The sequence below is a fragment of the Chiloscyllium plagiosum genome, chromosome 9, assembly GCF_004010195.1.
Source record: "Chiloscyllium plagiosum isolate BGI_BamShark_2017 chromosome 9, ASM401019v2, whole genome shotgun sequence".
Classification (NCBI taxonomy): Eukaryota; Metazoa; Chordata; class Chondrichthyes; order Orectolobiformes; family Hemiscylliidae; genus Chiloscyllium; species Chiloscyllium plagiosum.
Genome location: NC_057718.1, coordinates 89,152,596 through 89,178,496, shown reverse-complemented (window position 1 = coordinate 89,178,496; position 25,901 = coordinate 89,152,596). Strand labels below are relative to the sequence as shown.

The following is a 25,901-nucleotide window of genomic DNA, read 5'->3' as shown; positions in this document are numbered from 1 at the left end:
TCACACTGCAAATTTTTGCTATAAATTCTGTGTTACGATCGAGCCCTCCACAATCACCTGATGAAGGAGCGTCGTTCCGAAAGCTAGTGTGCTTCCAATTAAACCTGTTGGACTATAACCTGGTGTTGTGTGATTTTTAACTTTGTACACCCCAGTCCAACACCGGCATCTCCGAATCGTGACTTTACCCATAGTATTGTACATGGGCTAGTTTACCCCGGGAATAGTAGCGTAGGCTAGTTTACCCAGGGAATAGTAGAGTGGGCTATTTTACGCAGCATATTGTACACTGGGTAGTTTTCCCAGGGTGTACTTGAGTGGGCTAGTTTACCCAGGATATAGCAGTGTGGGCGAGCTTACTCAGGGTATTGTAGACTGGGATAGTTCACCCAGCGTATTGCAGTCTGGGCTAGTTTACCAAGGTTTTGTAGTCTGGCCTAGTTTACTCACGGTATTGGACACTGGGCTAGTTTACCCAATGTATTGCAGTCTGAGACAGTTTACCAGGATATTACAGTCTGGGTTAGTTTGCTCAGGGTATTGCAAACTGGGCTAGTTTAGTCAGAGAATTGCAGTCTGGGATAGTTTACTCAGGATATTGCAGTTCTTGGCCAGTTTACTCAGCGTATTGTAGAGTGGGCTATTTTACCCAGAGTATTGAACACTGGGATAGTTTACCAAGGGTACAGTAGAGTGGGCTAGTTTACCCAGGGTATAGTAGAGTGGGCTACTTTACTCAGGATATTGCAGTCTGGGCTATTTTACTCAGGATATTACAGTCTGCTGTGGTTTACCCAGGTTACTACAGTCTGGGCTAGTTTACACAGGGTCTTGCAGTCTGGGCTAGTTTGCCCAGGATATTGCTGTCTTGGCTAGTTTACTCAGCGTATTGTAGAGTGTGCTAGTTTTCCCAGGGTATTGTACACTGGGCTAGTTTACCAAGGGTACAGTAGAGTGGGCAAGTTTACCCAGGGTATAGTAGAGTGGGCTACTTTACTCAGGATATTGCAGTCTGGGCTAGTTTACCAAGGGTTTGCAGTCTGTCCTAGTTTACTCAGGGTATTGTACACTGGGCTAGTTTACCCAGTGTATTGCAGTCGGGTTTAGGACACCCAGGGTATTGCAGTCTGAGCTAGTTTATTCAGGGTATTGTAGTCTGGCCTAGTTTACTCAGGATATTGCAGTCTGGGACAGTTTACCCAGGGTATTGCAGTCTGGGCTAGATTACACAGGATATTGCCTCTGGAGTAGTTTACCCAGTGTATTGCAGTCTGGACTAGTTTACTCACTATTGCAGTCTGGGCTAGTTTTCTCAGAATATTGCAGTGTGGGCTAGTTTACCCAGGATATTGCAGTCTGTGCTAGTTAACTCAGGTTATTGCAGTCTGGGCTAGTTTCCCCAGGGTATTGTAGCCTGGACTAGAGTACTCAGGACACTACAGTCAGAGCTAGTTTATTCACAGTAATGCAGTTTGGGCTGGTTTACTCAGGGTATTGCAGTCTGGGCTAGTGTTCCCAGGATATTGCAGTCTGGGCTAGTTTGCCCAGGATATTGCAGTCTTGACTAGTTTAGTCAGGATATTGTAGTCTTGGCTAGTTTTCTCAGGGTATAGTAGAGTGGGCTAGTTTACCCAGAGTATAGTTGAGTGGGCTAGTTTACCCAGGGTATTGTACACTGGGCTAGTTTACCAAGGGTACAGTAGAGTGGGCTAATTTGCCTAGGGTATTGTACACTGGGCTAGTTTACCCAGGGTATACTTGAGTGGGCTAGTTTACCCAGGATATAGTAGTGTGGGTGTGCTTACTCAGGGTATTGCAGACTGGGATAGTTTACCCAGGGTGTTGTAGTCTGGGCTGGTTTACCCAGGGTATTGTACACTGACCTAGTTTACTCAGGGTATAGCAGAGTGGGCTAGTTTCCTCAGGGTATTGCAGTCTGGGCTAGTTTACTCAGAATATTGCATTCTGGGCTAGTTTACCCAGGGTGTTGATGTCTGGGATGCAGGTACAGCAGGTAGTGAAGAAAGCTAATAGCATGCTGGCCTTCAAAACAAGAGGGATTGCGTATAGAAACAAAGAGGTTCTTCTGTATCTGTACAGGGCCCTGGTGAGACTGCACCTGGAATATTGTGTGCAGTTCTGGTCTCCAAATTTGAGGAAAGGTATTCTGGCTATTGAGGGAGTGCAGCGTAGGTTCATGAGGTCAATTCCTGGAATGGCGGGACTATTCATATTGAATGGTGGTGCAGGCTCGAATGGCAGAATGGCCTACTCCTGCACCTATTGTCTATTGGGATAGTTTACCCAGATTATTGGAGTCTGGGCTAGTTTACCAAGATTTTGTAGTCTGTCCTCGTTTACTCAGGGTATTGTACACTGGGCTTGTTTACCCAGCGTATTGCAGTCTGTGATAGTTTACACAGGATATTACAGCCTCGGTTAGTTTACTCAGGGTAATGCAAGCTGGGCTAGATTACTCAGAGAATTGCAGTCTGGGCTAGTTTACACAGGATATTGCATTCTGGGCTAATTTACACAGGATATTGCATTCTGGGCTAATTTACCCAGGGTATTGCAGTTTGGGCGAGTTTACTCAGGAAATATTGTAGTCTGGGTAAGTTTACCCAGGGTATTGCATTCTGAGCTCATTAACTCAGGGTATTGCAGTTGGGGCTAGTTTACTCAAGCGATTGAGTTTTGGTTAGTTTACCCAGGGTATAATAGAGTGGACTAGTTTTCCCTGTGTATACTAGCGTGGTCGGGTTTACCCAGGGTAGGGCAGTCTTGGCCACTCCCTCCCATGACCACCTTTTAGCACAAGTTTAACAGAGTCTGTGGAAACCGTTTTGGTCTGTACAGCCAGCTATGGGCTCACCCTGAGAGTCATTCTTCTGTGTGAGAAACCACTGATGATAATATGGTTTTGCAGTCCGGTCTAGTTTACTCAGGGTATTGCAGTCTGGGCGAGTTTACTCAGGATAGTGCAGTCTGGGCTAGTTTACCCAGGGTACAACAGTCTGGGCTAATTTGCCCAGGTTATTTTGGGTGGCATGGTGGCACAGTGGTTAGCACTGCTGCCTCACAGCGCCAGAGACCCGGGTTCAATTCCCGCCTTAGACAACTGTCTGTGTGGAGTTTGCACATTCTCCCTGTGTCTGCGTGGGTTTCCTCCAGGTGCTCTGGTATTCTCCCACAGTCTAAAACATGTGCAGGTTAGGTGAATTGGCCATGCTAAATTGCCCATAGTGTTAGGTGAAGGGGTCAATGTAGGGGAATGGGTCTGTGTGGACTTGTTGGGCTGAAGGGCCTGTTTCCACAGTGTAAGTAATCTAATCTAATTGCATTTTGGGCTAGTTTACTCAAGGTATTGCCGTCTGGCCTAGTTCCCCAGAGTATTGCAGTCTGGGCTAGTTTATTCAGGATAATGCACATTGGGCTAGTTTACCAAGGGTATTGTACATTGGACTAGTTTACTCCAGGTATAGTAATGTGGGCTAGTTTACCCAGGGTTTTGTACACTGGGCTAGTTTACCCAGGGTATAGTAGAGTGGTCTAGTTTACCCAGGGTATAGTTGAGTGGGGTAGTTTACCTGGGGAATAGTAGAGTGAGCGGGTTTACCCAGGGTATTACAGTCTGGGCTAGTTTACTCAGGATATTACACTCAGTGTGAATTTACCCAGGGTATTGCAGTCTGGCCTAGTTTACTCAGGCTATTGCAGTCGGTGCTAGTTTACCCAGGGTATTGCAGTATGTGCTAGTTTACCCAGGGAATATTGGAGTGGGCTAGTTTTCCCAGCAGATAGTAGAGGGTTAGGGTTTACCCAGGGTAGGGCAGTCTTGGCCACTCCCTCCCGTGACCACCGTTAGCACAAGTGTAACAGAGCCTGCGGAAACTGTTTTGGTCTGTACAGCCAGCTCACCCTAATAGTGGAAAAGAGTCATTCTTCTGTGTGAGGAACTACCTGATAATATAGTTTTGCAGTCTGGGCTAGTTTACTCAAGTATTGCAGTCTGGGCGAGTTTAGTCAGGATATTACAGTCGGGGCAAGTTTACTCAGGCTATTGCAGTCTGGACCAGGTGATCCAGGGTATTGATGTCTGAGCGTGTTTATTCAGGAAATATTGCAGTCTGGGCTAGTTTACGCAGGGTATTGCTGCTTGGTCCAGTTTACCCTGACTATTGCAGTCTGTGCTAGTTTCCTCAGGGTATTGCAGTCTGGACTAGTTTACTAACAGTATTGCAGTCTGGGTTAATTTACCCTGACTATTGCAGTCTGTGCTAGTTTACTCAGGGTATTGCAGTCTAGGCTGGTTTGCCCAGGATATTGCAGTCTTGGCTAGTTTACTCAGCCTATTGTAGAGTGAGCTAGTCTACTCAGGGTATAGTTAGTGGGCTAGTTTACCCAGGGTATCGTACACTGAGCTAGTTTACGAAGGGTACAGTAGAGTGGGCGAGTTTACCCAGGGGTAATTTCACTGAGCTAGTTTACCCAGGGTACAGTAGAGTAGGCTAATTTACCCAGGGTATTGTACACTGAGCTAGTTTACGAAGGGTACAGTAGAGTAGGCTAGTTTACCCAGGGGTATTGTACACTGAGCTAGTTTACCCAGGGTACAGTAGAGTAGGCTAATTTACCCAGGGTATTGAATATTGGGCTAGTTTACCCAGGGTATTTTTGAGTGGGCTAGTTTACCCAGGACATTGCACACTGGGTTAGTTTACCCAGGGTAAAGTAGAGTGGGCTAGTTTACCTGGGATATAGTAGTGTGGGTGAGCTTACTCAGGGTATTGCAGTCTGGGCTAGTTTATCCAGAGAATTGCAGTCGGGGCTAGTTTACTCAAGATATTGCAGTCTTGATTAGTTTACCCACGGTATAGTAGAGTGGACTAGTTTTCCCAGCGTATAGTAGCGTGGGTGGGTTTACCCAGGGTAGGGCAGTCTTGGCCATTCCCTCCCGTGACCACCTTTTAGCACAAGTGTAACAGAGTCTGTGGAAACCGCTTTGGTCTGTACAGCCAGCTATGGCTCACCCTGTGTGAGGAACCATTGATGATCATATGGCTTTGCAGTCTGGGCTAGTTTACTCAGGATATTGCTAGTTTACCCAGGGTATAACAGTCTGGGTTAATTTACCCCAGAGTGTTGCAGTCTGGGCTAGTTTATTCAGGATATTGCAGCCTGGGCCAGTTTACCCAGGGCATTTCAGTCTAGGCTAAATTACTCAGGACATTGCAGTGCGGACTAGTTTACCCAGTATATTGCAGTCTGGGCTACTTTACTCAGGGTATTACAGTCTGGGCATGTATACGCAGGGAATTGTAGTCTGGGCTAGATAACTCAGGATATTGTTGTCTCTGCTAGTTTACTCAGGGTATTGTAGTCTAGGCTAGTTTATGCAGGCAACTGCAGCCTGGGCTAGTTTACCCAGAGTATTGTAGTCTGGGCTAGTTTACTCAGGATATTGCAGTCAGGGCTAGTTTACTCAGGATATTGCAGTCTGGGCTAGGTTATCCAGGTTATAACAGTCTGGGCTAATTTACCCAGGACATTGCATTTTGGGCTAGTTTACTAAGGATATTGCTGTCTGGGCTCGTTTACTCATGGTATTGCAGTCTGGGCTAATTTACTCAGGAAATATGGCAATCTGGGCTAGTTTACCCAGGGTATTGCATTTTTGGCTAGTTTACTCAGGGTATAACAATCTGGGCTAATTTACTCAAGGTATTGCAGTCTGGGCTAGTTTACTCAGGGTATTACAGTCTGGGCTAATTTACCCAGGATATTGCATTTTGGGCTAGTTTATTCAGGATATTGCAGTCTGGGATCGTTTACTCAGGAAATATTGCATTCTGGGCTAATTTACTCAGGAAATATGGCAATCTGTGCTAGTTTACTCAGGGTATTGCCGTCTGGGCTAGTATAAGCAAGGTATTGCAGTCTGGGCTTGTTTACTCAGGGTATTGCATTTTTGGATTGTTTACTCAGGGTGTTGCAGTCTGGGTTAATTTATCCAGGGTATTGCAGTCTGGGCTAGTTTATCCAGGGTATTGCAGTCTGGGCTAGTTTATCCAGGGTATTGCAGTCTGGGCTAGTTTACTCAGGATATTGCAGTCTGGGATAATTTGCCCAGGGTATTGCAGTGTGTGCTAATTTACCCAGAATATTGCAGTCTGGGCTAGTTTACTCAGGGTCTTGCAGTCAGGGCTAGTTTACTCAGGATATTGCAGTCTGGGATAGTTTGCCCAGGATATTGTAGATTGGGATAATTCACTCAGGGTATTGCAGCCTGGGCTAGTTTACCCAGGGTATTGCAGCCCCTGTTAGTTTACTCAGATATTGCAGTCTGGGCTAGTTTACTCAGAGTATTGTACTTTGGCTAGTTTACCCAGGGGATTGTACACTGGTCTAGTATACCAGAGTATAGTAGTGTGGACTGTGCTAATTAACTCAGGGTATTGTACACTGGAGTAGTATACCCAGGGTACAATAGATTGGGCTAGATTATCCAGGATGTAGCAGAGTGGGCTAGTTAATCAGGGTGTAGTGGATGGGCTGGTGTATCCGGGATATAGTGGAGTGGCCTACTTTACCCCGGTTATTGTACACTGGGCCAGTTTACCCACGTTATCGTAGAGTGGTCTAGTTTACCCAGGATACTGTACACTGAGGTAGTTTACTTAGGGTTTAGTAGATTGGTCTAGTTTACCCAGGGTTTTTTACGCTGGGCTAGTTTACTCAGGGTATAGTAGATTGGGCTAGTTTACCCAGGGTACAGTAGAGCGGGCTATTTACCCAGGGTACACTGGAGTGGGCTAGTTTACTCAGGGTGTAGTAGCCTGGACTAGTTTACTGAGAGTGTTATAGTCTGGGCTAGTTTATCCAGGGTATTATTGGCTGGTGGGGGTGGGGGGGGGGAAGAGTGGAATTTACCCAGTGTATTGTAGAGTGGGCTTGTCTGTTATGAGCTATTCCCATCTTGGTTAAGAGGTTCACAATTTACCCTCTGAGTTAAATGATTTGAATCATGCTGCCGTGGTGAAGTGATACAGGTTATTTTTAATAGGGTTAGATGGCCCAGATGATTCTCATCTGACGTAGAGTTTCCAGTTCTTGTCATGTAAATAGCCTAGGTTACCATAACCTAGCCTGAGACTGCGGTTACTGTGGTGTGGGTTCTGTTACCCTGGATTCTGTCGTCAGTGTTGGAGTGACCAAGATCCTTGTAGTCTGGGTTAGATGACCTGCATTATTATAGTCTCGACTAGGAGTCCTGTGATTATTGGAATTTCTGTTGCAATTGGGGTTGTAATAGCCTGACTAAGTGGCCATGGTTCATTGTGGTTTGTATTAAGAGACCAGCGTTCTGATGAAGAGTCATTGACTCAGTCTGGTATTTTTGTCCCTTACTCCTTGGATGCTGCCAGTAGTGCTAAATATCTACAGCACTTTCTGTTTTATTTCTGGGTTGTTATAGTCTGGACAAGGTGACCCTGTTCTCCAATCCTCCCAAAAGAAAATTTACAAAATTCCCTTTTCCAGCAGATTTCATTGGGTGATAATGAAAAGTGTAATATTGGCTATTGAGTTGTATAGGACTCCAACAGCAGGCCTTCCGCAATACTCCATGATGGCCACCGGGGTTATGCAAGTTATGCAATTTCATCCACATGAAACATAGAAACAAGGAGGCCATTTAGCCCTTCGAGCCTGATCACCAAACAATATGATCATGGTTGATCCTCTATCTTAATGCTATACTTTCGGTTTCTCTCCATACCACACGATACATTTAAAATAGAAACATTCAATAACAGCACAGAGGGAGACTATTCGGCCTATTGTGCCTGTAACCTCGTGACAATCTCCTGCCTTTCCCCCCCATGTCTTTGTACACCATTCCTAGCCAAAAAAATACACCCAATCCCCTCTTGAATCTCTCAATTGGACCTGTGTCCACCACTTTTCTAAACAGTGCATTCCACACCCAAACTACTTATGACATGAAAACGTCTTTTTTTCTCATTTCACCTTTCCTTCACTTCCACATCAATTTCAATCAATTTATCTTTCTCGAGCGGGAACGTCGTCTCCCTCTGTCCAGCCTGCTCAAGATTTTGAAAATGTCGATCAAATCTCCTCTCAGCCTCAAAGTAAAAAAAGTGCTCCTCATCTCAGTCCTACGTGATGAAGGGCTTTTGCCCAGAACATCGAGTCTGCTGCTCCTCGGAGGCTGCCTGACCTGTTGTGCTTTTCCAGCACCACACTCTCGATTCTGATCTCCAGCATGTGCAGTCCTCACTTCCACTCCGTATTCCCCGGTCTACTCCATATCTTGACACTTTGATTCCTGGTTCCAGTCTCTTCCACCATGAGGAATATCCTCCCTTCATCCAGTATATCCAGCCTTGTTAGAATTTTATGCATCTCAATCATAACCCCTCATTATTCAAAATTCTCATGAATAAAGGCCCAGTTAAACCAATCTCTTCTCTTGGGACAGTCCTGCCATCCCCAGTATCAGCCCAGTGACCCTCCACTGTGCTCCCTCTGTGGCAAATAAATCTTTTCTTAGATAGGGAGACTAAAACTGCGTGCAATACTCCCTTTGTGCTCTTACCGAGGCCCCACATAATTGCAATAAGACATCTCTAGCTTTGACAAAGAGTCAGTTAGACTCGAAACGTCAGCTGTTTTCTCTCCTTACAGATGCTGCCAGACCTGCTGAGATTTTCCAGCATATTCTCTTTTGGTTTCGGATTCCAGCTTTTTTTCTCTCGCTCTAAACTTAATTGGCAGAGGGATGGGAACGTATGCAATGAATCAGAGGAAGGATAATCAACGACGAAACGTCAGCTGTTTTCTCTCCTTACAGATGCTGCCGAGACCCGCTGAGATTTTCCAGCATATTCTCTTTTGGTTTCGGATTCCAGCATCCGCAGTAATTTGCTTTTTTTCTCTCGCTCTAAACTTAATTGGCAGAGGGATGGGAACGTATGCAATGAATCAGAGGAAGGATAATCAACGAAAAGAACAAAACACAGAAAGAGGAATAAAAGAACTGACAGGCAGAGGAATCAAACAAGACCACAGTAAAAAATAATGGGAATGGGACAAGGAATGTTAAAAACACCACTCTTTGGGCTTTGTATTTAAATGCACAGAGCATTCGAAGTAAAGTGGATGAACTAATCATGTAAATAGATGTAACCAGATCTGATATTATTGGGATTATGGAGACACGGCTGCAGGGTAACCGGAGGTGGGAACTGAACATCCAGGGGAACTCGGTATTTCAGAAGGACAGACAAAAAGGAAAAGGTGATGGATTTGCATTATTGGTTTAAAAGGATGTAAAAACAATATTGAGGAAAGGTATTGGCTTAGAATACGTGTGGGTAGAATTGAGAAATATGAAGGGGCAAAAAACATTAGTGGGGTCGGAATGTAGACCACCAAACTGTAGTGGTGAGGTCAGGAATGGCATTCAACAGGAACTCAGAGATATTAGCAGTAAAGGAACATCTGTAATTATCTGCATATAGATTGGGTGAATCTATATGCAGATATAGATTCGTGGGCGGCACGGTGGCCCAGTGGTTAGCACTGCTGCCTCACAGCGCCAGAGACCCGGGTTCAATTCCCGCCTCAGGCGACTGACTGTGTGGAGTTTGCACGTTCTCCCTGTGTCTGCGTGGGTTTCCTCCGGGTGCTCCGGTTTCCTCCCACAGTCCAAAGATGTGCAGGTCAGGTGAATTGGCCAGGCTAAATTGCCCGTTGTGTTAGGTAAGGGAAGGATGTAGGGGTAGGGGTATGGGTGGGTTGCGCTTCGGCGGCGCGGTGTGGACTTGTTGGGCCGAAGGGCCTGTTTCCACACTGTATGTAATCTAAATCTAATCTAATTAGTCCCAAGACTGGATAGGAAGATTTCCTAGAATGTATACGAGATCAGTTTCAAGATCAATACATTGAGGATCCAATGAGAGAACATGTCATCTTATGCAAATAAGCAAGGAATAATTGGCAATGTAATTATGAGATACCTCTTGGAGATCAGTGATCACAATATGATGGAATTCGTCTTCAAGGTGGAGAGTGAGGTAGTTGATTCTGATACTAGGGTCCTGAGTTTTAATAAGGGAATCGGTAATGGTATGAGGCATGAATTGGCAACGATGAATTGGGAAATGTTACTGAAAGGAATGACAGTAGATTGGCAATGGAAGAGCGGATGGGTGAACTAGAAAAATTATTTTCCTGTCTGGTGCAAGAGAGCAAAGAAAGCAGCTGCTAAGCCATTGTTTACGAGGGAAGTTAGAGGTAGCATTAGATGCAATGAAGAGGCATGCAAATTGGCTAAAAACAAAGGACCTGAGGATTGGGAACAGTTTAGATATAAGCAAAGGAGGACCATGGGTTTGATTAAGAAGGGGGAAATAAAGTATGAAAGTAAGTTTGTGGGGATCATAAGAACTGACTGCACATGTTTCTATAGGTACGCATAAACTAAAATATTGGTGAAAATTAATGTAAGTCCCTTACGGTCAGAAATGAGTGAATTTATAATGGGGACCGAAGGAATGGCTGAAGAACTAAATTATAATACGTTGCTTCTGTCTTCACAAGGGAAGACATGAATAGCATGCCAGAAATGATGGGCAATGCAGGGAGAGGGAAGAATTGAAACAATCTGATTTAATACAGAAATGGTGTTAGAGAAATTGACGGGATTCAAAGCTTTACATTCTGAAGGCCTAATAATCTATATACCGAAAGAGCTAAGGAAGTAGCCCGAGAAATAGTGGATGCATTGGTGGTCACCTTCAAGATTCTTTGGACTGTGGAACAGTTCCTAAAGATTGGAAGGTAGTTAATGTAACCCCACTCTTTAAAAAGGGAGGTAGAGAAAACAGGGAGCTACAGACCAGTGAGTCTGACTTTGGCTTTGGGGAAAATGTTTAAGTCCATTATCAAGGATTTTATAGCAGAGCATTTAGAAAACCAAGATAGAATCAGATACAGTCAACATGAATTTACAAAAGGGAAATCATGTTTGACAAATCCACTGGAATTCTTCGAGGATGTAACTTGTAGAGGTGATCGGGGGAGCAAGTGGATGCGGTTTATTGGGACTTTCAGAAGGCTTTTGACAAAGTCCCACATAAGAGATTCATGTGTAAAATTAAGGCATATTGGTTTGGGGGTAGTTTATCGAGATGAATAGAAAATTAGCAGACAGGAAACAGAGTAAATGGGTCATTTTTGAATGAAAGGCAGCCACTAATGGGACCAGGACCCTAGCTATTCATAGTAGATGTTAATAATTCAAATGAGGGAACCAAATGCAATGACTCCAAATTTGCAGATAACACACAGCGTGGTGGAAGGGTGAGCTGTGAAGAGGATGCAGACATGTTGCAGGCTGAGTGAGTGGGCAAAGTTAAATATCACACAACACCAGGTTATAGTCCAATAGGTTCAATTGGAAGCACTAGCTTTCAGAGCACTGCTCCTTCATCAGATGGTTGCCGAGTATAAGATCGTAAGACACAAAATTTATAGCAAAAAAATTACAGTGTCATACAGTGATATATTGAACAACCCTGGATTGTTAAGTCTTTCATCTTTTAGAACGGGTTGCAGGTTTCGATTCATTAATATGCAAATCCCAGAACTTCTTTTAAGTCACTTTCTCGAGTTAACTTAAGGTTTTATAACAAAAGGTGGCATCTCAGCTCAGAGAATGCATCAAAGGTGTGAGGTTAGAGTCTGTGAGTATCCCAGACTTGAGTCAGACTGGTTCTGTTATCAAAGTGGAATTTACAAAATATTACATGTACTGACTGTCTGCAGATTGTGCATTTTTGAGCAAAATAGAATGTATCTGTAAATATAGTTCTGCAAATACAAATTCACCCCATAGACTTATAGGTGGCTGTGCATGACTGAGAGACAGAGAGTGTGTATGTGAGGGTGAATGTGAGTGTGAGTGCACATCAGAGAGTCTGTGCTTGAATGTGTGAAAGCTTGGTAAAGTGTGTGTGTGGATGTGATGTAATATAAGCCTTTGAGAGGATGTGTGCGTGGGTGAGAGTGTGGGGTTGTGTGTGTGTGTCTGAAAGAAAGCGTGTGTATGAGAGAGAGTCTGTGTGAGTGCATGAGTATGTAAGAGTGTATGTATGTGTGCTTGTATGCGTGTGAGAGTGTGTGAGCGCGTGTGCATGTGCATATGTGTGAGTGTGAGTGTATAGTGCAGTGAGGTCACCTGTAGTGTGACGTGAACCCGGTTGAGGCCATCCCTATGGGTACCGAACTTGGCTATCAGCCTCTGCTTGGCCACCTTGCGTTGTTGCCTATCCTGAAGTCCACCTTGGAGGACGGTCACCCGAAGATCCGAGGCTGAATGTCCCTGTCCACTGAAGTGCTCCCTGACAGGGAGGGAACACTCCTGTCTGTTGATTATTGTGCAGTGTCCATTCATCCGTTGTCGTAGCCTCTGCTTGGTTTCCCCAATGTCTCATGCCTCAGGGCATCCTTGCCTGCAGCATATGAGATAGACAACGTTGGCCGAGTCATAGGAGTACCTGCCGTGTACACGGTGGGTGGTGTCCCCACAGGTAATGGTGGTATCTGTGTCAACAATCTGACACATCTTGCAGTGGTTGCCGTGACAGGGTTGTACGGTGTTGTGGTCGATTTTGTCCTGAAAGCTGGGCAGTTTGCCGTGAACAATGGTCTGTTTAATTTTTGGCGGTTGTTCAAAGGCAAGAAGTGGAGTGCATTTTTGTGCTCAAAAAATGCCCAATCTGCAGGCAGTCAGTCCATGCAATATTTTGTAAATTCCACTTTGGAAATAGAGCCAGTCTGACTCAAGATTGGGATACAAACAGACTCTGACCTCACACCTTTAATGCATTGTTTGAGCTGCGATGTCACCTTTTGTTATAAATCCTTAAATTATCTCGAGAAGGTGCCTTAAAAGAAGTTCTTGGATTTACATATTAATAAACCAAAACCTGCAACCCATTCCAAAACATGAAAGACTTGACAATCCAGGGTTGTTCAATGTATCACTGTATGACACTGTAATCTTTTGCTATAAATTTTGTGTCTTATGATCTTATACTACACAACCATCTGATGAAGGAGCGGTGGTCTGAAAGCTAGTGCTTCCAAATAAATCTGTTGGACTATAACCTGGTATTGTGTGACTTTTAACTTTGTCCACCCCAGTCCAACACTGGCTCCTCCACATCGTGAGTGAACAAATGGCTGGCAGGTGCAGTATCATGTGGATAAATGTGAAGTTATCCACAATGATAGCTGAAATATTGGTTGAATGGGTTTGAATTGAGAGAGGGGAACAGTCAACAAAACTTAGGTGTCCTCATGTACCAGTCACTGAGAGTTAGCGTGCAGGTGCGGCAGGCAGAGAGAAAGGCAAACAATGTTGGCTTTCATAGCGAGAAGATTGGAATACAGGAACAAGGATGCCTTGCTGCAATTATACAGGACATTAATGAGACCACACCTGGAATATTATGTACGGGTTTCCTTTCTAAGGAAAGCGGGTCCTGTTATAGAGAGAGTGCAGTGGAGGTTATCAAGTTGATTCCTGGGATGGCAGGACTGATGTACGAGGCGAGATTAAGTAGGTTAAGATAATTTTCGCTTGAGTTGAGAAGAAAGGGGGTAGAATCTCACAAAATCTTGTTCGAATTCTAACAGGACTAGGCAGGTTAGATGTAGGAAGGATGCTTCCGAAATTGGGGGAATTCAGAAACTGGATCATAATTTCAGGATAAGGGATAAAGACTTTAGGACTGAGATAAGGAGACATTGCTTTCACCCAGCAAGTAGTGAGCCTGTGGAACTCACTATCACAGATGGTGGTTGAGGACAAACATTAAGTTTTCAAGAAGGAAGGAGATCTGTGGCTAAAGGGATCAAGGGATATGGTCTGGATTAGGGAGTTGAGCTTGATGATCAGCCATGATATTTATGAATGGCATGACCTCAAGGGGTCAAATAGCTTATTTCCTCTCCTTTATTCCATGTTTCTATGTAACTTAAATCCTATTGCAATTAAGGAAAATCTACCATTTGGGGAGCACCTGATGCAGTAAGCTTAGGTTGGAAGAGAGGCAGGTGAACCTCTGTCTCACCTGGAAGGACTGTTTGGGGCCCTGGAAGGAGGTGAGGGAGGTGCTGTACTGGCAGGTTTTGCAACTTTTGTGGTTGCAGGGGAAGGTACTGGTTGGGGAAAGGAGAAAGGGGGGGGAAGCGAGGTGGGGGGGAGGGTTTAAAGTAGTGGACGGGAAATGGAGGAGGTGTGGTGGAGGGCTGTCTGGATGACAAGGGGAGAGAAGGCACAATGTTCAAAATAGGTGGACATCTGGGATACTTGGGAGTGGAATGTCTCCTCATCCGAGCAGATGCTGCAGAGGTGGAGGAATTGGGGAAACAGGATGGCGTTCTTGCAGGATACTGGGTGGGAGGAGATGTAGTCCAGGTAGTTATGGGAGTCTGTGGGTTTATAGTAAGCGTCCAACTGTAGACTGACACAGGAAATGGCTATGGGCAACTCAGATGGGCCCTAGCTGCGCCTGCTTCTTTGTCGGCTATGTTAGTACCTACACAGGTACTGTGCCCCAACTCTTCTGCCGTTACATTGATGACTGTATCGGTGCAGCGTCCTGCACCCAGGCTGAACTGGAGCAGTTCATTAACTTCGCCCACAATGTCCACTTGGTCCATCTCGAACACTTCCTTCCACTTTCTTGACCTCTCCAGGATGAAGGGCTTTTGCCTGAATCTTCGATTTGCCTGCTCCTCGGATGCTGCCTGACCTGCTGTGTTTTTCCTGTTCTCTGTGACCAGGATCAAGGGTCCTGAAGGCTGTGGTGTCGGCCTAATGTCTGGCTTCAGGATATCTCACCTAGGGCTGCAGAGGAACTTGGAGTGGGAGGGCCAGGCCCACTTGTCATGGTCTACAGAGGTACCACCGATATAGGTAGAAAGAGGAAACAGGTTCTGCTGAGGAAATATGAGCAGCTTGGGGCTAACTTAAAAGCAGAACCAAAGTCGTAGAGTCATAGAGATGTACAGCATGGAAACAGACCCTTCGGTCCAACCTGTCCATGCTGACCAGATATCCCAACCCAATCTAGTCCCACCAGCCAGCACCCGGCCCATATCCCTCAAAACCCTTCCTAGTCATATACCCATCCAAATGCCTCTTAAATGTTGCAATTATACCAGCCTCCACCACTTCCTCTGGCAGCTCATTCCATACACGTACCACCCTCTGCGTGAAAAAGTTGCCCCTTAGGTCTCTTTTATATCTTTCCCCTCTCACCCTAAACCTATGCCCTCTACTTCTGGACTCCCCGACCCCAGGGAAAAGACTTTGCCTATTTACTCTATCCCTGCCCCTCATACTTTTGTAAACCTCTATAAGGTCACCCCTCAGCCTCCGGAAAGCAAAGAGGTAATAATCTCTGGATTACCACCTGATCCATGATAAAATTGACACAGGGTCACCAAGGTTAAAGAGAGAAATGCATGGCTCAAAGGGTGGTGTGGGGGAAACAGGTTCAAATATATGGGACAGTGACAGCAGTACTGGGGAAGGAGGGAGCTGTTCTGATGGGACAGGATCCACTTGAATCATGCTGGGACCTGGGCTATAAATTACATAGTGTTGGAGGTGGGTTCAGATACCTGGAAAGTTATGAAAAAGGTTACAGAGAGGAAGGGCTCAGCAGAGGTTATTAAAGTTTCCAGAACAAGCAATAGGGCAGAGTATGGAGAGGGTCAAAAAGTGTGGCGCTGGAAAAGCACAGCCGGTCAGGCAGCAACCGAGGAGCAGGAGAGTCGATGTTTCGAGTATAAGCTCTTCGTCAGGAATGCCATCTCAGTCCTCAATTTCTCCTGAGTATGGAAAGAATCAGGAATCTAACTTCAGACATAGTAGGTAAGGGGACAACTATGAGAAGGGGGGTGGACTGTCAACTCAGGACTGAGGGTGTTGTAGTTACATGCACACAGTAAATGAAGCAAGGTAAATGGGTTTGGAGCTCTGATTGATATTGGCAGGTACGATGTTGTGAGCTTTTGCCCGAAACGTTGATTTTCCTGTTCCTCGGATGCTGCCTGACCTGCTGTGCTTTTCCAGCACCACTCTAATCTAAACTCTGGTTTCCAGCATCTGCAGTCCTCACTTTTGCCTACGATGTTGTGTGAGTCTCAGAGATGTAGCTGCGAGGGGATCAGAGCTGGGAATTAAGTATTTAAGGAAACACATTTGATCGAAAGGACAGGTAGAAGGGCAGAGGGGGTGGGGTTGCCTTGTTGGTAAGAAATGAAATGAAATTGACAGGAGAGATGATGTAGAGTTGGAAGGTGCAGAATCTGTATGGGTAGAGTTGATGAACCGCAAATGAAAAACACCCTGATAGATTTGTACAAGTCTCCTGGCAGTAGTCAGGATGAGGGGGCAAAAAATAAATCAGGAGATGGAGAAGACATGTGAGAAGGGCACTATTACAATAATCATGGGGAGCTTCAATATGCAGGTGGGGTGGGAAAATCAGATTGGTAATGGATCTCAAGAAGAAGAATTCATGGGAATGTCCATGAGGATTTGTTTTGGAGCAGCTTGTGGTAGAGCCCTCTAGGGAACAGGCAATTCTATACTGAGGCAGACTTGTTAGGGAGCTTAAGGTGAAGGAATGCCTAGAGAGCAGAGTGAGCAGTTTGAGAGGGAGAAGTTCGAATCAGATGTGATGGTATTACAGTTGAGTGAAGGGAACTGCAAAGTCCTGAGGGAGGGGTTGGCCAGATTTGATTGGAAGGGGAGAAAGACAGTGGAACAGCAATGGCAGGAGTTTCTGGGAGTAATTCAGGGGACCACAGCAGAGGTTCATCCCTAGGGAGAAGAAACATACTCAGGAGGATCAGGCAACCCTGACTGACAAGAAAAGTGAGAGACACCATAAAAGTAAATAAACAGCAAAGATTAGTGAGAAGTCAGAGAGTTGGGAAGCTTTTAAAAACCAGCAGGGGACAACTGAAAAAGCAATAAGCAGGAAGAAGATGAAATATGAAGGTAAGCCGACTAGTAACATAAAAGATTGCAAAAGAATTTTTCGGTATCTAAAAGGTAAGAGCGATACAAAAGTGGACATTGGACCGTTGGAACATGAGGTTGGAGAAATAGTAATGGGGAAAAGGAAATGGCAGAGGAACTGAATAGGTACTTTGCATCAGTTTTCACAGTGGAAGACATCAGCCCCATACGGGAAATTCAAGAGAGTCAGGGGGCAGAGGTGAGTGTAATAAGCATCAGTAAGGAGAAGGTGCCTGACAAGCTGAAAGGTCTGAATGTGGATATATCACCCAGATCAGGTGGACTACACCCCAGAGTTCTAAAGGAGATTGTAGGAGATTAGGAGATTGTAGAGGCATTGATCTTTCAGAAATCACTGGAGTCAGGGAGAGTCCCAGAGGACTGGAAAATGGCTGAAGTAACACCCCTATTTAAGAAGGGGTGTAGACAGGAGGTAGGAAACTATAGGCTGGTTAGCCTGACCTTGGTTATTGGTAAGATTTTAGAATCGATTCTTAAGGCTGAGGTTGCGGAGTACTTGGAAGTGCATGGTAAAATAGGGCTGAGTCAGCATGGTTTTTTCAAGGGGAGGTCATGCCTGACAAATCTGTAAGAATTCTTTGAGGAGGTAATGAGTAAGTTAGACAAAGAAAAGCCAGTGAATATGATTCATTTGGATTTTGACAAGGTGCCACACAGGAGGCTGCTAAACAAGATAGGAAGCCGTGGTGTGAGGAACAAGATACCAGCTCGGATAAAGATTGGCTGACTGGCAAAAAGCAGGGAGTAGGGATAAAGATGTCTTTTTCAGGATGGCAGCCAGTGACCAGTGGAGTTCCACAGAGGTCAAAGACCACGATTATTCACGGTATACATTAATGATCTGGATGCAGGAACTGAGGAAACTATTGCTATGTTTGCAGATGACACAAAGGTAGATGGGTAGGTAACCACTGCTCTTCAGATGCAGAATGAAGAGTGACTCTCGCTCTGTGAAGATGCTGGATGGGACATTACAAGTATACTGGATACTGTTTTGCTAATATATAGACTTAGAAGCACTTTGTACCAGATGCATGGACATGTTTACATAGTGTTCAATGGCAATCATGGGGCATGTGATTCATGGATACCCCAGTGTGAAGCTCTGACTTACCAGAATTCAGTAAAATTATGGCCTTCAGACAGATGTACTCCTCACACTGCAGCTTCAGCAGTCGGAATCGGGACACTGTTGCTAGGAGCATATCAAATATCTCCACCATCCCTTCAACACATTTCCCTTCATTCCTTCAGACAAGAAATCAACAAACATAAGTTTAATCAATTACTTCTTTGAAGAAAATAAATGACTGTTGTACAACTTCCTGAAATTTTAGGAACTCTCATCACCTAAAGACAAAACAGCAGATTCTTTTAACTTTGTCCTTTATTTCCTTCTACCTTGTTCTTAAGTTTTTGTACCTAGGTACTTGTGGCTAAGCCAGAGCCATATGTCTGTGGTCACACTGAAAACTTTACACTGTACTCCTGTACTTTTGTACTTGAGTACATGTGACAGTAAAGTCTAAATCTGAAACCTTTTTTATGAAGATAGTCAACTCAAATATGTGGCAAATACAGTATTACACTTGCAACTAACTTGGATCCAAATATTTAAAAATATTTTTGAAATAGTCAGTGACTAGGAATTGTGGAGTAGCAAAGATATTTCAGAGTCCAAGTGCACAAACTATTGAAAGCTGGTAGCCAGGTATTGTAAGTAAACCAAAAATGGGTGGCTTTTATCTCAAACAGGCGAGAATACAAAGAGATGGAAGAGATTCTTCAGTTGCACAGAGCCTTGGTTGAGCCTCTACCTAGAATACTGTAGCTTTGAGCAACACATCTGCAAAAGGATATCCTAGTGTCAGAGGGATTACAGGGCTGAACCACCAGATTAGTAAAAAGAATGAATTTGTGAGGACAGATTACACAAGTAGGGTTTCTATACGAATGAGTTTAGAAGATGAAGAGGCAATTGATTGATGTTTAAAAATGTAAAAGGATTTTGAAAGCATAGATGCCAAGAAATGGTTTCCTCTCATGAGGTTATCAAGAGTGAGGCGACATAAGCTTCAAATTAGACTTCGACCATCTCAGAGTGAAATCAGAAGCAGATTTTCACAGAGAGAGCCAGAAAAATTCAAAACTCAGTCCTCTGAAAGACTGGGAAACCAGCACAATGCAAGGGTTTCAAGAGTGAGATTGATGTTTGTTGGGTAAAAGCAGAAAGTTTGCAATCAGGAAAATGTAGTTGGGATAGAGATCATCAATAATCGATTGGAATAATTAAGGGGTTGATTGTCCCTAATTCCTCTTCCTATCGTTTCTATGTAATCAGTGTTACATTCCTTTATAAAAAAAAGTTCAAATGGGAAAGCTTTGCCATTGAAAACAGGTTTGTGTTACTTGGAGCTAGATTGCAATAAGATAAAGAAGAACAATCACAATTTGTGTTTATAGAGGTAACACGGGGATGGTGAGGGTCTCAGCCAATGAGCTGAGGTGGTACAGAAGTCAACAGAGGTGGAAGTTGCAGACATGTGGCTTGCAATGTTTTTCTTGAAAGATCAAGCAAATTGTGACAGGAATTACAGAAAGGAACAAATGGTAATGCAGGCAATCATTAACGTTAATGATACATGCAGTTCCCAGATTGTGAATGAGTTTCGTGCTTGAGTCAGTTCGCAAGTCGATTTGTATTTAAGTTGGAACACAATGCATGGCAGTATAGAGTAACCGTTCATCAATACAGGAAATGTTCACCTGTTGGATCTTTACAATTACATCCCTGTATGAGATCATGTTCACAAGTATGAGTGTTTGTAAGTCACACATTTGTAAATTGGTGAGGGTGGGGGATAGGGTATATAGTACAGACAGGAAGGTAAAGGCAAATGGAGTTACAGATCTTAAGAGTCCATTGGGTTGTGAAGGTGAGAAGACGTGTTCAACTGTTGAGCTGTGATCCTGTTTCTTTAGCAGTAGTGAAATTTACAGTTCTGGAGAGGCACCAATATGCTGGGCAGGAGGTTTGCTAGAATTCTTTACGAGGGTCTAACCTAAATTTGCAGGGGAGTGGGAACCTGAGCTACGGATCAGATGCTGGAGTAGGTAGTGAACAGCCAAATACAGCGTGCAGTGTCTGTGAGGAGGGACAGGCACTTGATAGGGCAAAGGTACAGCCAGTGTGATGGGTTGAAATGTGTCTATTTTAGTGCAAGAAGTATTAGGAATAAGGGTGATAAACTCAGAGCATGGATTAGTATTTGGAACTATGATGTTGTGGCCATTATGGAGACTTGGATATCACAGGGGCAGGAGTGGTTGTTGGATATTTCAGGGTTTAGATGTTTCAAAAGGAACTGGGGGGGAAGGTAAAAGAAGTAGGGGAGGGGCATTGCTAATCAGGGATAGTATCACAGCTGCAGACAGGGAGATTGTCGAGGAGGGTTTGTCTGCAGAGTCAGTAGGGGTGGAAGGCAGAAACAGGAAAGGAGCAGTCACCCTATTGGGAGTTTTCTACAGAATCCCCCCAACAGCAATAAAGACACAGAGGAGCAGATTGGGAAGCAGGTTTTGGAAATGTGCAGTAGCAGGATTGTTGTCATAGGTGAGTCTAACTTACCTAATATTGATTGGAACTTACTTAGTTCAAATAATTTGGATGGAGCAGTTTTTGTCAGGTGTGTGTTTAGAAAAGGTTCCAGGTGCAATATGTAGATAGGCCGACTAGAGGGGAGGCCTTATGGGATTTGGTGCTTGATAACGAACCAGGTGTCAGATCTCTCGGTGAGAGAGCATTTCGGTGATAGTGATTACAACTCCATGACTTTTACTATACTCATGGAGAGGGATAAGAGTAGACGGTATGGGAAAGTATTTAATTGGGGGAGGGAGGATTCCAATGCTGTAAGACAGGAACTGGGGAGCCTAACTTGGGAACGGGTGTTGTCAAGGAAATGCACAACAGAAATGTGAAGGTTGTTTAGGAAGCACCTGCTGATAGTGCTGGACACTGAGGTAAGGAAGGAATGGTAGGGTGAAGGAACCTTGGGTGACAAGGGATGTGGACAATCTAGTCAAGAGGAAGAAGCAAGGTTATTTAAGGTTGAGGAGGCAAGGATCTGACATGGCTCTAGAGGATTACAAGCTAGCCAGGAAGAAGTGAAGAATGGATTTAAGAGAGCTAGAAGGAGGCATGAGAAAATTTTAGCTGATAGGATTAAGGAAAACCCTAAGGCGTTCTACACTTACGTAAGGAACAAGAAGATGGCCAGAGTGAGGGTAGGGCCAGTCAGGGATAGCGGAGGGAACTTGCGCTGGGAGTCAGAGGAGATAGGGGAGGTCCTTAATGAATACTTCGCTTCAGTATTCACAAGTGAGAGGGACTTTGACGTTTCTGAGGACAACATGAAACAGACTGATCTGCTAGAACAAGTTGAGGTTAATAAGGAGGATGTGCTGGAAAGTTTGAAAAACATAAGGATAGATAAATCCCTTGGGCAAGACGGGATATACCCTAGGTTAGTACAGGAAGCGAGGGAAGAGTTTGCTACACCTTTGGGAATGATCTTTGCTTCCTCACTGTTCACTGGAGTAGTGCCAGATGTGTGGAGGTTGGAAAATGTTGTTCCCTTGTTCAAGAAAGGGAATAGGGATAATCCTGGAAATTACAGACCAGTCAGTCTTACGTCAGTGGTGGGCAAGATATTGGAGAGGATTCTGAGAGAGAGGATTTATGATTATTTGGAAAACCATAGTTTGATTAGAGATAGTCAGCATGACTTTGTCAGGGCAGGTCATGCCTCACAAGCCTTACTGAATTCTTTGAGGATGACTCATTTGAGGGAATGGGTCTGAGTGGGATGTTCTTCAGAGGGTTGGGGTGGTCTGGATGGGCCAAACAGCCTGTAGGGATTCTATACCTGAGCAAACTGCTATCTCTGCAAAGAGAAGATAGAGATGAGAGAAAAGTAAGTCATTCAATCACAATGATTTTAAACAAGAGAGGATGTTTCTCAAGTTATAACAATGGAATTCCACATTTTCAAATGAAAAATACCTTTCAGCTTTCTCATGTGGCTAATTAATGATGGGTGGGCCTGGGATATCTCACTAATGTCAGCTTGTGGCTGCGAATAAGACCTTCAACCCAAGGTCAGTCAGGTAATAGAAAGCTTTCTTTTTTGATAATCCAATTTTAAAGATTTTAGGGTGTTTTAATGATTACAGTTTATCAATCACAGAATCTCTATGTAGGCCGAGGATTTTTGGTCCATCAATTCCGCACCAACTCTCTGAAGAGTATCCTACCCTATCTCTGTAACCCACAATTACTATAGTTAACCCACCTAGCCCACACACTATGGGGTATTTTACCAGAGATAACCCACCTAGTCCTCATATCCCTGCACACAGTGGGGCAATTTAGTGTGGCCAATCCACCTAACCTGTACACCTTTAAACTGTGGGAGGAAACACACATAGACACAGGGAGAACTTGCAAACTCTACATAGAGAGTTACCCCAAAGCTGGAATCGAACTCCAGTCCCTGGCGCTGTGAGGCAGCAGTGCTAACCACTGAGCCATCATGCCACCCTTAAGGGATGACGTCTCTCCTTAACACACTTGGATGGAATAATCAGGCACTACTTGGATTAGGGTAAATGTGGGGAACCCATGAAGACAGTTCCCTACGTTACTGGCTGAAACATTTCTCAACAGGATGGTCTTTAATGGTCCAGATATTCCTCTCAGATAACTTCAGGCAATGAGTCAAAATTAGAGTGGTGCTGGAAAAGCACGATAGGTCAGGCAGCATCTGAGGAGCAGGGAAATCGACGTTTCAGCAAAAGCCCTTCAGCTCTTTCTGATGAAGGGCTTTTGCCTGAAACATCGATTTTCCTGCTCCTCAGATGCTGCCTGACCTGCTGTGCTTTTCCAGCACCACAGAATCTTGACTCTAATTCTCCAGCAACTGCAGTACCACATCTGCCTAACTTCAGGCTGTGGCCAAATGCACTGTTAAACTGAAATATCTGAAAGCTCCTGTCTGAATTATTTGCCATTATCTTTGTGAAAATAGCTCACTGTCTGCCTCACCATTAAAATCGCATTGAATTGCAACAAATTGTTGCATTTATGCGGTTTATACAGACTAAACTCAACCCATTGAACCAAATCTTGTCAATGTGAGTCTAAGTACCCTTTAACAATATGATTCGAGTTTATTATTACCAGACAACATCCCTGGCTACTAAAATTAATTAATACGAGTGTGGAATTGTATTCCTCCAATGTTTACTTCAGAGATTTTAAGAAAATAAATTTTATTCTGTTTCCTTCTCCTTTCTGTATCTCTTGTTTTCTCATAATCCAATCTTCCTTTCCCTTTGTATTTTTCTCGTGCACCTGATTTGACATTGAACTTCCCACTTCATTTACACTTCCTTCTCAGTCCTTGAGCTGTTAATTTCACAATCCTCAAACCTAATTGTTTCAGAAAATACACAGTAGCTTGTGCAGTTTGCTCAGGTCCCAGCCACCCAGTTTCCCTTGCTTTGCTGTTATAAACTCACATTTCAACATCTTGCCCATTGCAAGCAATTTCAAAATCATAAATGCGCAAGGCTAACTCTAATTGATTGCAGATACTGTTCGATTCACTCTTGACCAGCGGTCTGGTATTAATATCTTTAAACTGAGTGTTGAAAGAATATTCATGATTCAGAGCCCAATTAAGTTTACACATGGACTTGTACCTTCTGAAGGCTGCGTACAAAGCTAATTTGAAAAGATACACAGGTCAAATAGGAAAATAGACATAGCTACAATCACTCAAAGTGAAATGTTGAATGGTCAAACTTGCCTCAAGATGTGAGCTGAGTTACCACTACTTATTATATGAAGTCAAGAGAAACTTTTGGAGTAACACTGATAACAGTAACAGTCAATAGCCAAAAATACCTAGGCACTTTCACCTAAGATGTCACCATAAGAGGCAGACATTGTAAAAGCTTTTCATTGTATTCCTACAATAAAGTATGTGTGATATAAAAGGATATTCTATTCTATTCGACAATAACCCCTATAACTCACACTGTGATGGCTGTATCCTCATGTCTTAGTGAAGATTTTGTGGCAGTTAATTGAATGGTTTGGAGACTGTGCAAAGAAACTGAGGGATAGATTTTTTTTAACCAGTGTCCAGATGCTAAGACAGGTCAAGCAGGCTAGTTGCCCATTGGGAAGGAAGATTGACAATTTCCACAGCAGTAGATTGATCAGGTTTAGTGGCCAGACAGCAAGTTGATACCTCATGGCTAGGCGCAGAATGGACCCCCAATGGGTGACAACACCGCCCACTCACTGTTATGTACTGATTATGGAGGGAAAGGGGGTAGTTTGGTTGAAAATTGGTGGAGTATTAAGAATTCCATTTAAGTTGATGCTCCAGAGTTACCAGAATTTTCCTCCATCCCACAATTCCCCCCACCCTCATGATGCTGGGTCCCTCGATGAGGCATCGATTGTGTTTGAACAAGTCATGCCACTAGACCCATCCCGATCAAGAGCTCAGCAACCAAACACAACTAAGTGTGTTGCTTGGGATTTGTCTGTGATGGCTGCCTTCCCATCAGTGGGTAGACCACCAGCGGCAGTGAGATGGGGTGGTCACCTGAGGGCCACAACTGGCATCAAGGCGGGAAAGCCATGCACCTCACGGGTTCTCACCCAGCTCCCTCCCCTCACGAATTAAATGCCGCCCCCATTCTAAAATAGCGAGGGCATTAAATTCCACCCTAATGCTGTCTAATGTAAGCAATAACACAGAGAAAGGTTCGATTAGAAATCAATGGATGACAATGAATTGTTTGAGGTGCAGTGGACGTATCAAAGGAACAGCAAGAGAGAGAAATGATATGACATTCTTATGATAACCTTCAGCAGGCTGCAGGTGCTTAGCTGCAAATAAAGCATAAGATGGAAAGAGTTCATGATAACTCTCAAGTGAAAAGCGCCACAACTAGGATCCCAGTAATCTGATACTGTGATGTTCTTCTGCCCAGAAAAACCCTTTGATTGCAAAGGCGGAGAGGTGGGAATTGTTTTGTGTGGTCCCTATCCTAACCAGTTTCCTAGCCTTTGTTTGTAACGTCTTTAATTTGAGGGTTTGGTTAAGAAAAAGAAGGAAGCATATGTCAGGTACAGACAGGATAGATCGAGTGAACCCTTAGAATAGTATAAAAGAAGTAGGAGTATACTTAAGAGGGAAATCAGGAGGGCAAAAAGGGGACATGAGATAGCTTTAGTAAATAGAATTAAGGAGAATCCAAAGGGTTTATACAAACATATTAAGGACAAAAGGGTAACTGGGAGAAAATAGGGCCCCTCAAAGGTCAGCAAGGTGGCCTTTGTGTGGAGCTACTGAAAATGAGGGAGATACTAAATGAGTATTTTGCATCAGTATTTACTGTGGAAAAGGATATGGAAGATATAGAAAGTAGCAAAATAGATGGTGACATCTTGCAAAATGTCCAGATTACAGAGGAGGAAGTGCTAGATGTCTTGAAACGGGTAAAGGTGGATAAATCCCCAGGACCTGATCAGGTGTACCCGAGAACTCTGTGGTAAGCTAGAGAAGTGATTGCTGGGCCTCTTGTTGAGATATTTGTATCATCAATAGTCACAGGTGAGGTGCCGGAAGACTGGAGGTTGGCTAACGTGGTGCCACTGTTTAAGAAG

At 44.1% G+C, this 25,901-nt stretch overlaps 1 protein-coding gene across 2 annotated transcripts in view; it reads right to left on the bottom strand.

The window, feature by feature from the left end:
- The window catches only part of esr1 (estrogen receptor 1), a 288,949-nt gene that overhangs the window by 29,099 nt on the left and 233,949 nt on the right, over positions 1-25,901 (bottom strand). For both annotated transcript variants that reach the window (XM_043696506.1, XM_043696507.1), the window contains exon 6: positions 18,267-18,400. In XM_043696506.1, coding sequence (XP_043552441.1) covers positions 18,267-18,400 — 134 coding nt within the window. The remainder of the gene's footprint in view (positions 1-18,266; positions 18,401-25,901) is intronic.